This window comes from Acomys minous, assembly GCF_964271855.1.
Source record: "Acomys minous genome assembly, chromosome: 13".
Classification (NCBI taxonomy): Eukaryota; Metazoa; Chordata; class Mammalia; order Rodentia; family Muridae; genus Acomys; species Acomys minous.
Genome location: NC_140495.1, coordinates 69,899,713 through 69,913,226, shown reverse-complemented (window position 1 = coordinate 69,913,226; position 13,514 = coordinate 69,899,713). Strand labels below are relative to the sequence as shown.

The following is a 13,514-nucleotide window of genomic DNA, read 5'->3' as shown; positions in this document are numbered from 1 at the left end:
TAGCTCAAGCCTGTTCAGGTGGATCTGATGTTTTATTTGCTTTGTGATGATTAAGCACGGTTCTCAACAAACTTCTCTTTTTCTGTTCCTTTGCAGCTTTCTCCTTGTATTTGGTTGTTTGATTTTGTCAGTGTTTTCTACCATCCCTGAGCACACAAAATTGGCTTCAAGTTGCCTCTTAATTTTGGTAAGTGAAGTATATATATATTTAAATTATATTATATGTGTGTGTGTGTATGTGGGTGTGGGTGTGAATGTGCACAAAGTTTATGTAATATAGCAGTTGTGTAAAATATTTATGCTATGCGTTTATCCAGAAAGATTGTTACTATGAAACAAAAAATTGTCAAAGATCACAGATGTGTTTTGCCACCAGTTTAACCTATAATCAAGCATGGGAAATCCATGCAGGAATATTCAGGATGCTATCAGACAAAAATATCATGTCCTCTGGGTGTATCCAGAGAGGAAGGCAATGCTTAAAGGCAGCTTCGATTATATTCGCCTCTGCTAATAAACAATTACAACAACAGTCAGCATGCATGTGATTTCTCATTATTGCTAAAAAGCTACCAGGTAGAAAGCACTTTCCAATAACTGAATTTAGCAATAGCTGACTATAATTGGCTAAAAATCTGTGTGCATGTGGTTCTTCATATGAAAACAGAAGGCCCTTTATGCTCTTTTCAACTAACCAACTGTATTATGAGTTCGTTGCTAATGCAGTTACCTGGTGAGAAACTGCAGATTTCTGTTTCCATTATGCTGTCAGTCCTCAACCACACAGAATTATCCAATTCTCCTTAAAATGGAAAAAGACCCCAAGATATTTTAGTCTGGGTTATTCTGAGCCTTTTAAGCTCTTGTAGTTTCTATTACAATGAAACCATAGCACTGTGCGCTCCAATCACATCTGATTGAAAGGTTGGTTCATTTACATCCATTTCAACCTGGCTCACTTTGTCCAAAATTATTAGACTTGACAGTCTCAGAACTGCGTGAATGAACTGGAACAACTCAATTCTGTAAAGGGTGATGGAACAGAGGAGACAGGAGAGATGGTGTGAGATGGTTTCTGTGAAGTAACTTAGAGATGGTTGCATACGACGCTCATTTAATTTGCAAAGAGTCCATGTCATGGATGTGGGAAAGGAAAGCTTTCAATGCATGTCATATGAGAGGGGGTAGATGCTTTCTTGCTTTCTGTGTTCATATGGCTGATTTTGTTTGATGTTGCTAAAACAACACAAAGCCCATCCGTCTTATATTAGGGAGGAAAACACTTTTAATCGAGAATGAATCTACTACAACTTCTCTCCATATGCTTTGTGCTCAGTGCTATATTGCTAATGTTATGAATTCAATTTCCAAGCACAAGGGAGGGAACAGAAAGAGGGGAAACACTTCGGAGTTTGTTCCATTTGCAGTTTCCATTTGGGGAGCAAGCAGGCGTTTAGCTTGGTCCACCCCTCTTCTTATTGCAAATGATTTTTCAAACTTGAGATGTAAGACTCAGCTGATTTTAGGTTCACACAGAACCAGGAATTGTGGTTTGAAAATGTAATTATGACTTTCAGACCTGGAATAAAAATTTAAAAAAAAAAATCAAAATTGATCAAGGGCACGAACAAGTAGGTTTAGAACAAATCGGCCAGCAGGAATCCCATAAAGAGGTTTAATTCATAGCCACATCAAGAATCCTAAAGTGATGGCATGTGCCTTTTAAATCCCTGACCACAGTGCAGCCTTCACCAGTCAGTTTCTAAATAGTAAAATGAAAACCATGTAAGATGTGTGATTTTGGCCTTTGTACACTCCATCATGATTCAAAGCCTGACTCTTCAAGCATGCTGTCTCACGAACCACTGATCAGCTCTGACAACCAGGACATGTGTTAGTAAATAAGGATGCTCATGGTTAATCATTTTGATCATGCTGAAGCATGATCCTGGGGCATCATTCATCTTGGGTAGGTGCTCCACTATAGCCACATCCCCAGCCCTGCCCAGGTCAGTCTTGATCATCTTCAGACTTAGCAGGGCAGAACAAAGTGCTTGTGCAGGTGAGTCTTCATTTTGAGCAACTACCTCATGCTGCAGAAAGACTCTTCAGAGGGGGGCTTTCATAGTGTAATAGAGGGAAGAATGTATTAATTTCCTATTTGGCAGACTATAATGGTACATTATCAGAGTATCTATCAGTTTTAAAACTAAAGTGTGTTCTAGAGACCTGCCTAGAAATAAGTAGACTATTGCAAAGATAAGATGTCAGTGCTACCTCAAAAAACAAAAACAAACAAAAAAAACTTCAATAAATAAAAACTAAAATAAAATAATTGTTTTTTTCTTTCTTCATTCAGAATTGACAAGTTGAAAATTTTTTTCACAATGAGCACAGTATATACATTATATTTATAGTATACATGCGTTATATATAGTAGACTTTGGATTATAGACTATTGGGAAAATATAGAAACACTGAATGACTTAGGACCTCTTTTGTTATCCTTTTACATGTATGTTTAAGCTGGTTAACCAGATTTCAAGACTGTCTGCCCTATGTGCATATAATCAAATAGAATCCAAAAATCTCAGTTCTAGCTGTCTGGGCTTTTGTTGGCTGCTTGGTTTTAGCTGCCAACATAGAGAATACCTAAAATTTTAGTATCCAAATATTAATAGGAAGGGCTATTGAAATATAAACAAATGTTTACAATAAATTACCCATTTCACCAGACAGGGTCTAGCTACATACTTTGGACTGGCTCAAACAATTCACCTGCCTTAGATTGTAGATCCCTGTCACCACGCCCAAATAATGTGACGTTTTAATCCTTTGGTGTACTCAGTTGGTGTACAAACACAATATTAGAGGAATATTTATAATCAGATATAAATAATGTATCACCTTGTATATTTTGTTATAATTATTTATTTTAGTTTTCCTTGAAAGTATATTCATTATAGTAAGATATTTTCTATAACTCCGGCACAAATAACAGACATCCATACATCTAGACAGAGCACACACACTGACAGAAAACCTGTCCATAAACAAACCTCCCAGAGATGTCTTGGATGCTCTATTTTCCATCTCATGGTTTCATTGAGATCAGCAGTGTAATGCATTCAGGTCATTGCATGGCTGTTGCCTTGCTCACTCACTGGCCCCATGACGATGATTCCAGTTCTTTATATTGTTACGCAAAGAGGACAAGGCAATACTCTCATCCATACTCACACTTCCAGGAATAGTACAAAACTAATATCTATAAACTGGCCTCCATTCCAAACTGGGTTGATGCTTTGTTGATGCTCACTTCCAGTTTCTGTTGGGTAAAGTCCTACTTACCTGATTCCCTCAGTGATCTTGGACATAAATATCTGCAGACAGACCCCATTTAGTTAAACTCTATTTAGATCTTTGGGGTTTTTTTTTTAACATTGCAATTTTGGAAATTAATTCTTCACCGAAGTTTTCTCAGTAAACAAGATTTCGGGAAAGTGGCAAAATAAGAAGTGCCAGTGTCACTCTACCTTGACCTACATCAGTGTTATCTTATGTGACTACTTTTAGAAGTATGGGATCTGTTGAATGCTTACAATTCTAGGAGAAGTTTAAGACAGTTGCCTGTCATTAATTTCAATTTCAGCCTTTAGCACAGTGAGAGCCATGTATCCACTAAGGTCAGCCCACTGCCGGCAGCTATTTCAGTGTTGTAGACGTAGCCTACACCATGTTTGCAGCAGCCAGGTTTGGGTCAAAAATGATCTTATCCAAATATCAAAGATCTGGTTCTGATTTCCAATTGCTGTTTCTCATCATAGATCAGGAGGGGAAGCAGCCACTGTTTCTGTTATATCTCATTCCATTAGTATAGTCTACCCAGCTGAAGTGATTTCTAGAGGGAATTTAAATGTCTTTTTTTCCTTTTTTTTTTCTTTCTGGATTTGAAGCACATTCCTTATGAATATAATTTTGTCATCAGCCAACTAGAAGAAGCAGAGACAGGCCTGTGAAGGGCCAGGGCTTTCTGTATCATCAAAGTTATGCTGCTATAAGTTCAGAATAGCTATAGAACTTGAACATGTTCCTATGGTAATCACAAAAAAAAATAGCTATAGAATGTACACAAGAGAAAGTGCAGAAGGAGTTTAAATACTTCACCACCAAATAAAAACCATTGAAACATTAAAAGAGGAAAAGATGTAGAAAACGAAGGACCCCAAAAATATGGTGCATACAAAACAAAGAATGGTGTGAGAAAGGCAGGTATTCACCAATAATCACAAACTTCTTTAAATATAAATGGGTCAAAGTTTCTAGGCAAAATGCAGGGTTTTGAAGAAGAGATTTTTTTCCTTTATTAATTTATTCTTGCTACATCTCAATGGTTATCCCATCCCTTGTATCCTCCCATTCTTCCCTCCCTCCCATTTTCCCCTTATTCCCCTCCCCTATGACTGTTCCTGAGGGGGATTACCTCCCCCTGTATATGCTCATAGGGTATCAAGTCTCTGAAGAAGAGATTTTTTTTTAAAACATGTACTAACTACAAGAGATCCACTTTAGATCAGTGACACAAACATCTCAATAATAAAAGGATCAAAAGTATATCCCATGCAAACAGTAACTGAAAGAGGAGAGAAAAAGATATGCAATAGACACAATACACTTCAAGACGGAATAGGGTTATGAAAATCGAAATACCTTTCAAAATAGAAGGACATTATAGTTTCAAAGTTTCATTATAAAACTATAAATTTCATCATATAAAGGCTTCAAAATAACAAAGACAGTATAAGATTTAAAACCTTGTACCCAATAACTGACTGCCAAATACAGCAAGCAAAAACTTGTAGTGTTGGAGAAACAAGTAAGCTGTGAGTTGGAAGATAGAAACATCCCACTGTTAGTAACTAGCAAAAAGAGAAAAAAAGAACCATGAGTTGCTGGTGCCCCATTTTTGACCACATCCCCTTGATGGAGAGGCCTGGTGGCACTCAGAGAAAGGATAACAGGTCATCAAGAAGAGACTGGATACCTTATAAGCATATACAGCGGGAGGAGGTCCCCCTCAGTCACAGACATAAGGGAGTGGAGTAGGGGGGAAGCAGGAGGGAGGGAGGAATGGGAGGATACAAGAGATGGGCTAACAACTGAGATGTAATATGAATAAATTAATAAAATATTAAAATAAAAGAAACATGAGTTGGAGCCACAGTAAACAACTAGAGTCAACAGGTGTGAACAGAACACTTTGCTCAAGAGCAAGCATATACATTTTCCCAAGGGCATATAGGACATTTTTCACAATAGAGAGGTGTTAACTCACAATTTAAGTTTCAGTAGATTTTTAAAAGGTAGATATTAGCCAAAAAAAAAAGAGATATCTTCTCTTTTCATAATGGACTGAATTTTAAAACTAGTACAGGAAACAACATGGAAATTGTTCACAAATCTGTGGAAAATACGCAATACACTCATAAACAACTGAGTGGGGTAAGGAAGCAAAACACAACTTATTGGAACTCATAGGACATAGTCAAAGCAGGGTTAAGAAGCAGGAAGAGGGGCAGGAGAGATGGCTCAGAGGTTAAGAGCACTGACTGCTCTTCCAAAGGTCATGAGTTCAATTCCCAGCAACCACATGGTGGCTCACAACCATCTCTTCTGGCCTGCAGGCAGAATGCTGTATACATAATAAATAAATAAATCTTTAAAAAAAAAAAAAAAACAAGAAGAAGAAGAAGCAGGAAGATATGTACCACACTCCCTCCTCCCCAAGTTTCAGGGAATCATTGTGTTAGAAAGTCTGGAAAAGTAAAGAGCGTGAGGAACTGGATGACTATAAAGAAACAATATCTTTTGGACACGGCAGGATTGCTGTGCTTACAAATTCATCGTGGTTGTTACAAGATGCGCAAAACCTGTACAAGCAGCGTGGGGATGGGAGTTGAGCATGAAATCTCACCCCTAGCTGCAGAGCTTTGGACAAGTGTCAACTACTGGGAAAGGGGAAGATGGTTTCTCTAAGAGTTGATGCCCTGGAAAGTTGACCAGTAGAAAACTATACATCTAACAATATTTGGGCAGGCAAAAATTGGTCTTGGTGAGTTAAAGGGGGCAGGAGTTGATATTGGTGGTAGATCTAGAGAGATCTGGAGTGAGTGAATATGATCAAAACACACTGTATAAAATTCTCAAAGAATTATTTTTTTTTTCAGTTCTAGAGGATTTGTTTTAAGGGAATAATCTGAAATATAAACAATCATATAGATTGTATTTATTCAGCCTAGAATTCCCTTTTTCATTTTCTTAGATTATAATTCAATTACATTTCTTCCTTCCTTTTCCTCCTGCCAAACTCTCCTATATACTCCTCCCTACTCCCTTTCAAATTGTTACTGCAAACATATGTATATACATACATATATTAATAAATATAACCTGTTTAGACCTTATACTACAACTTGTATCTATGTTTTCAATGATCACCATTTCTCACTGGACAACCAACTGGTGTACACTTTCTTGGAAAAGAACATCTCTCCTGCTCCCAGCTTTCCTTGGTTGCCCATAGCAGGGTTGAGGTCTCATGGGTTTCTCATTGTCCAGTTTTGCATGTTCATTGGTGTCATCCTTTTTAAGCTCCTTTTTAGGTAGTCTTGTTGATGGGACTTTATGTATGGGTGTAGCTTCTGATATATTACTAGGAGACACAATCTCATACCAAACTCCCAGATCATTTTTCAGTCTTTCCACTTCCTCTTCTATAATGTTCCAGGGTCGTTTAGTGTACCAATATGTTGTAGATGTAGCCATTGGGTCAGGGCTTCTCGACTCTGCATTTTGACTGGTTGTGGTTTTTCTGTACTGGTCTCCAACGGTTGCAAAGAGACATTTCCTTGATGATAGGTGAGACTACACTTCCATGTGGGTATAAGGACTTATGTTTATCGATTGTTGTTAGCAATTGTACTGGTTAGGTACAATAGTTGTTGTAGAGTAATTGTTTTGTTTTTTTTTTTTAAAGAAAACATATCTATAACCACATTTACAAACAACACCGAGCTCACATCAAAAACCCAATTTTACAATTTAAAGAAGAAAAAAACCAACAAACTAACCTGAAACTGTGGAAAAGATAAGAACATATCATTGAAACGGAGATGGGAGAAGAGGAGAAGGAGGAGGAGGAGGAAGAGGAAGGCAGAAGTCAGTTATTTGAAAAGATCAGCAAATTCAACAAACCCCGTTTAATAAGGTCTTACTATTTAGCCAAGGCTAGCCTTGAGCTTGTTATGTAGATCAGGATTTCCTTAAATTTCTGGTTCTTTTCTAAGCTTCTTGTGTGATGGATTACATATTTAAGATATTGTGGCTGGCATTATTATGTGTGATTTCCCAGGATAAAAAGATGGAGGAGGGATTTGAATAAAACTAAAAAAAATTGTTTATTTCTTTGACATGTAAGGGAGTACAGGTGAACTGTGTGCTACATTTTAGAAAACAGTATAATTTAAAAATGGAAAACAAGTATGCTTAAGACATTTGTCATCTCATCTCATGGTTAGTTATTACTGACTTATACAATAACACATCCATCTAACAAAAAGTGTCTCAGTGGTACACAGTCAGTGTGTGGTCTGTGTTAGGTGACATGGTCAGAGCTTTGAAAACTCTTCTCCGAATATCTGTTTGTTCACAACTGGACTGATTCACATATGAACTCACAGAGACTGTCACAGCATGCACAAGACCTACATAGCTTCAAACCACACAGAATTCCAGCACTGAGAAGGGCCCCATATCCAAAAAGCAACATAACAAACCTAACAACCAATCAACCACCCTAACAACAACAACAAAAACCATGGACACACTAAAAAGAAAAATGAGAAAAAAACTAATATAAAACAGAAATCTTACACCAAAAACATGGAGTCCATTTGTGCTTACTAACTATCCCTGCACATCGGGCCTGCCCTGGGATGTGGTTGGTAGACCTAGGGACTGGTTTTTTTCTTTCACAACAAACATCCATTGCAAGTAGCTCCTTGGTAATGAGTGAGACTTGGTGTTCACTTGCCCTTCTCACAATTTTGTCTTGTTCCTGATTTTAGTGGAATTGCTTTGAGTTTCTCTCCATTAAAGTTGATGTTTGCTGTGGGCTTGCTGCAAATTTCCTTTATTATGTTAAGAAATGTCCCTCCAAGACTTATTATAAAGAGATGTTGGATTTTGTAATGAGGTCTTGGTCTTCTTCTTCCTCTTCTTCTTCCTCTTCTTCTTCCTTCCTTTCTTTCTTTCTTTTTCTCCTTCTCCTTCTTCTTCTCAGTTACATTCATTCTGTTTTATAAACCCCAGACACCAAATGGATTGTAATAATCATCTGAATGCATACTACACAAACAGTCAAATGTCAAGATCTTCCAAAAAATCTTAATGCCTGGCCTCTTTTAGACAGAAACTGTGTGCATTTGCTTCTTGCATTTCAAGTAGCAAAGCAGAGATGGGTTTGTTTGTTTGTTGTTTCTCATGGTAGTTTAATTCCTGAGATGTGTAAAATCCAAATTAGGCAGATCTAATTATATCTAAAACATACTGGTAACATTTACTATTTAAAGAAAATCTGTAGTGAACCTCTTTATAAAAAGAAGCCCTTTGAAAAGCTGATAACAGCATAATTAATTGGTATTATCTGTTTCTTTTGTACTTGTGGGTGTGTTTTTACTTGATGTATGACTATCCACTGTGCAGTATAGTATTGAAGAATTAGAGATGCTGTTGCCGTTTCCACCTTCCTGGATTGTTACAGAGCCACAAAAACACTGGCCAGTCCTTACAATATGAAAAAGTTTGCACAGGAAATTGTATGGATTTCATGTGGAATGATTTTCCATTATTCTTTGGATTTAAACTTTCTGGTACTAATCATTGTGAGAGAAGATAACAGAGTGTAAAGTGTAAAGAATCCATTCAAGGGTATAAATCATGTAATTGTAGCAGAAGTGACAGACTATGAGATGCCAAGCAACCGCATATAAAAAAAATGAGTGATGCTTTCTGAGGTTCCTTGCACCCCTGTAATTTACTGAAGAGAGCTCCCAGAATATCCCAGTGAATACTGAAAACTGTAATTATTTTCTTGAGCTTTCCTTTTATCAAGGAAACTGAAAGTAAGCGTGAGAATGATTCATGGAGACTAATGTCCCTCATCAATCTGCTGATGACTGAAAAGGCAGGAGCAGTTAAACACCTACATGGGACCATCACTGAGAGATAATAATACAGTAAGTAAGTTTCCCTGGGAAAGGCATTTCAGACACTAGAGGGAAGAGTTGTTGAGTTTAAGCAAATGAGGCTGTGCCTGGAAGACTATTAAGAAAGAACTTCCTACACTGCTGGTGTAAGTATTAATATCTATCCAAACAACCTAGGCATACCATAGAAATTATCTGTAATACAGCCCAGAAAATGTTCATTATTGAAAAATTCCCACCAGTAGATAGTTAATGCAAGCAATTCTCAACCTATGGGTCACCACTTCTTTGGGGATCACTTCTCAGATACCCTATATATCATATATTTACATTATGATTCAGAACAGTAGCAATATTACAGTTATAAAGTAGCAACAAAATAATATTATGGATTGGTACCACCACAACAGGTTGAACTACATGAAAGTGTCAAAGCATTAGTAAGGTTGAGAGCCACTGGCCTATGTAGATGCTTAGCTCCATTCGAGCACCACAAAATTACATCGTACTGTGATAGACAGAAACAGGCAATACTGTAATTTTATAGAGTTTTAGAAAATACCTGACAAGATGTGATGGAGATTGATTCACATTCAGAATTTTAGATACACCAACATAGGAAAGATGTTTTCTTCACGGCTGTCAAATACAAATAGCCAAAACATTAAGAATGTAACATTTATAATATCCTGATTGTGTCATGGTTCTTCTTGGTATAGGTAGTCTATTGTATATATGTGGAAAAATATAAATGTATATGTAAAAAATGAAATAAAATAAAAAACAGAATCTTGCAGCACCAGTAGCAAGAAAAAGAAAAAAAGGGGGAGTGTTTCTCTTACACTCTTTACACCCTAAAATTATTCCCTTTATTTGAATTTTACAGCACCTCACTTCTCTCCTAGAATAAACTGCCCCTTTAATCCAGATTTCCTTGCCACCATCTTCTCATTGTGTCACCTTCATTATTCATTTATCCACTAAGTTTATAAATTATGAGAAGTATGCACAAGGATTTTCTCTTTCTCTTTTCTTTTTTTTTAAGGATCTTATTTCCATTTTATTTATAGATAATAAAGCATTAGATATGAAACAAGGGAAAATAGAGTATATTTTTTTAAAAATAGATAACAATTTTGTTCCCTGACCTGAGAAAATTTATCATATCTGGCTAAGATTCTTGTCTTTTTTCATTTTTTAAAAATTTTACCTGTATGGGTATTTTATGTGTATGAATATCTGTGTATCACATGGGTGAAAGTTCCTGAAAAGGGGGTCAGATCTTCCTTGTCTGAAAATATAGACGGTTGTGAACTAGCATGCTGGTGCTGGAAATCAAACCTCGATCCTCTGGAAGAGTGTCCAGTGTTCTTAACAGCTGAGCCATATTTCTACCTCAAGGCTTTCTTTTAAGAACTGGAAGAGTTAACAAAGAATAACAAGAATGGAAAAAAAAAGTCACAATCTCTATCTTCATGGAGCACTGCCCCTTTTTCTGGGGAAAATGTACAGCAAGCAAATAAGTACATTGGGATTTTCAAAACAGCTTAGAGTTGGAGAAATGGCTCAATAGTTAAAATCACTTGCTGCTCTTGCAGAAGACTTAAGGTTTGTTTCTCACCATCCACATGATACCCCCAAACTATAATTCCAGTTTCAAGAAATGAGGTGCCCTCTTGTTGCCTCTGTAGACACTGGGTACACACATGATGAATATGCATACATGCAAGAAATATATTCATTCACATAAAATGTTTTAAATATTTTTTTAAAGAATTAAAAGCCAGGTGTGGTAGCAGATACATTTGACACCAGTATTTTGTGACTCAGAAGCAGGCTGGTTGAACTCTGAGTTTGAGGACAGCCTCATGTACATACTAAATTCAGGCCAGCATAGTAAAACTATCTAGATATAGGTAGGTAGGTAGGTAGGTAGGTAGGTAGGTAGGTAGGTAGGTAGATAAATAGATGATAAAGATAAATAAATGACAGATAGATAGTTAGAAATAGACAGACAGATACATAGTAGATGATTGATAAATGGATAATAGATAGATGAGAGCTAGATTGTTAGAAGAAAGATAGATAAATGATTGACAGATAGATGATAGATAGATAGATAGATAGATAGATAGATAGATAGATAGATAGATAGACAGACAGACAGACAGATAGATAGGAAATATGGGTGTATTCAAGCAAAATGTTTAAGACAAGAATGGTGTTTTTTTAGTAGTTTATTTATATTTATGTTTAGACAGATCCACTGATAATGCAGCATTTTATCAGAAAGTTAAATAGAGCCAAGTGGAAAGCTACATAGTAATATTAGAATGAAAAACATTCCAGGCAGGTGGAGTGAAACATAAAAGACCCAGATAGGAGTACTCACTGAGAGAAAGATAAACAAACAAACAAACAAACAAACAAAAGCACAGCAAGGGAACAAAACAACATGGGGAGAGAAAAGTGAAGAGAAAATGATGTACCTAGTCCCTTCTAGTCTGCAAATTTCTTTCTTTCTTTTTTTTTTATTTTGGTTTTTTTTTTAATTAATTTATTCTTGTTAGATCTCAATGGTTATCCCATCCCTTGTATCCTCCCATTCCTCCCTCCCTCCCATTTCCCCCTTACTCCCCTCCCCTACGACTGTTCCTGAGGGGGATTACCTCCCCCTGTATATGCTCATAGGGTATCAAGTCTCTTCTTGGTAGCCTCTATCCTTCCTCTGAGTGCCACCAGGTCTCCCCCTCCAGGGGACATGGTCAAATATGAGGCACCAGAGTATGTGAGAAAGTAATATCCTACTCTCCACTCAACTGTGGAGAATGTCCTGTCCATTGTCTAGATCTGGGTAGGGGTTTGAAGTTTACAGCCCGTATTGTCCTTGGCTGGTGCCATAGTTTGAGCGAGACCTCTGGGCCCAAATCTGCCTATCATAATGTTCTCCTTGTAGGTTTCTAGGACCCTCTGGATCCTTCTACTTCCCCCATTCTCCCATGCTTCTCTTATCTAGAGTCCCAATAGGATGTCTTCCCCTCTGTCCCAGCTTCCTGGTAAGTGAAGACTTTCATGGGACATGCCCCATGGGCTAGTATGCAGATATAAGTGAGTATATACCATTTGAGTCTTTCTGCTTCTGGGTTAACTCACTCATTATGATCATTTCTAGCTCAATCCATTTATCCACAAATTTCAGGAATTCTTTGTTTTTAATAGCTGAGTAGTATTCCATAATGTAAATGTACCACAGTTTCTTTATCCATTCTTCTACTGAGGGACACTTAGGCTGTTTCCATGATCTGGCTATTATGAATAAGGCTGCTATGAACATGGTTGAGCAAAGTTTCTTGTTGTGTGCTGGAGCATCTTCTGGGTATATTCCAAGGAGTGGAATAGCTGGGTCTTGAGGAAACCCTATTCCCAGTTTTCTGAGATAGCTCCAGATAGCTTTCCAAAGTGGCTGTACTAGTTTGCATTCCCACCAGCAATGAAGGAGTGTTCCTCTCTCTCCACATCCTCGCCAGCATGTGGTGTCGCTTGAATTTTTGATCTTAGCCATTCTGATGGGTGTAAGATGGAATCTCAGAGTTCTTTTGATTTGCATTTCCCTGATGCTAGTCTGTAAATTTCTTGAGACCAGAATCCAGAGCTGAGTTTGGGACATTTAATACAGTGATACCCGAAAGCAACTTACAGTAGCTATTTAATCAAAGATGTACATGCTGAAATTATCACAGTGCTCTGCATATAGTATAAGATGTAGGATCTGCCTAACAAAGATCTGAGCAAGGGAGCCAAGGAATGTAAGCTACTTAGAAATTCACTGAAGCCATTCATTGGAAAACAATGTAAACCTAAACCCAATTGCAGCAAGTGCAATAAAATGCTCCAAGGGAAGGAAGGCTCTGAAGACATTGTGCAGTTTAAAAGTCAGGATAAACTCTAAATCTTGAATCATTGGTTAGCTTCCCCCCACCCCCACCCCAGAAAGTCTAGGGGTTATTTTCTCCTCAAAACTGGAGTATCCTGCCCCTTTGGGTACCACACAGCCACCAGTAGCCTGCATCCTGCCAGACACTTACTTTATCTGTGGTTTTTGATCGTTTCTTTCTGGTTTAGACCTACCCTCTTTCTCTGATTGACCTATGGAACTGACTTTAGATTTCCCAATTGGTTTTGAGCCAGAACAGATGAGTTGACTCAGCCATCCGGAGTTCAGAAAGAACTAGATAGGATGAGCTTATT

The 13,514-nt window shown here is 37.4% G+C and overlaps 1 protein-coding gene across 4 annotated transcripts in view; it reads left to right on the top strand.

Annotated features, from left to right (window-relative positions):
* The window catches only part of KCNQ5 (potassium voltage-gated channel subfamily Q member 5), a 532,656-nt gene that overhangs the window by 346,649 nt on the left and 172,493 nt on the right, over positions 1-13,514 (top strand). For all 4 annotated transcript variants that reach the window (XM_084753486.1, XM_084753487.1, XM_084753485.1 and 1 more), the window contains exon 2: positions 97-187. In XM_084753486.1, coding sequence (XP_084609612.1) covers positions 97-187 — 91 coding nt within the window. The remainder of the gene's footprint in view (positions 1-96; positions 188-13,514) is intronic.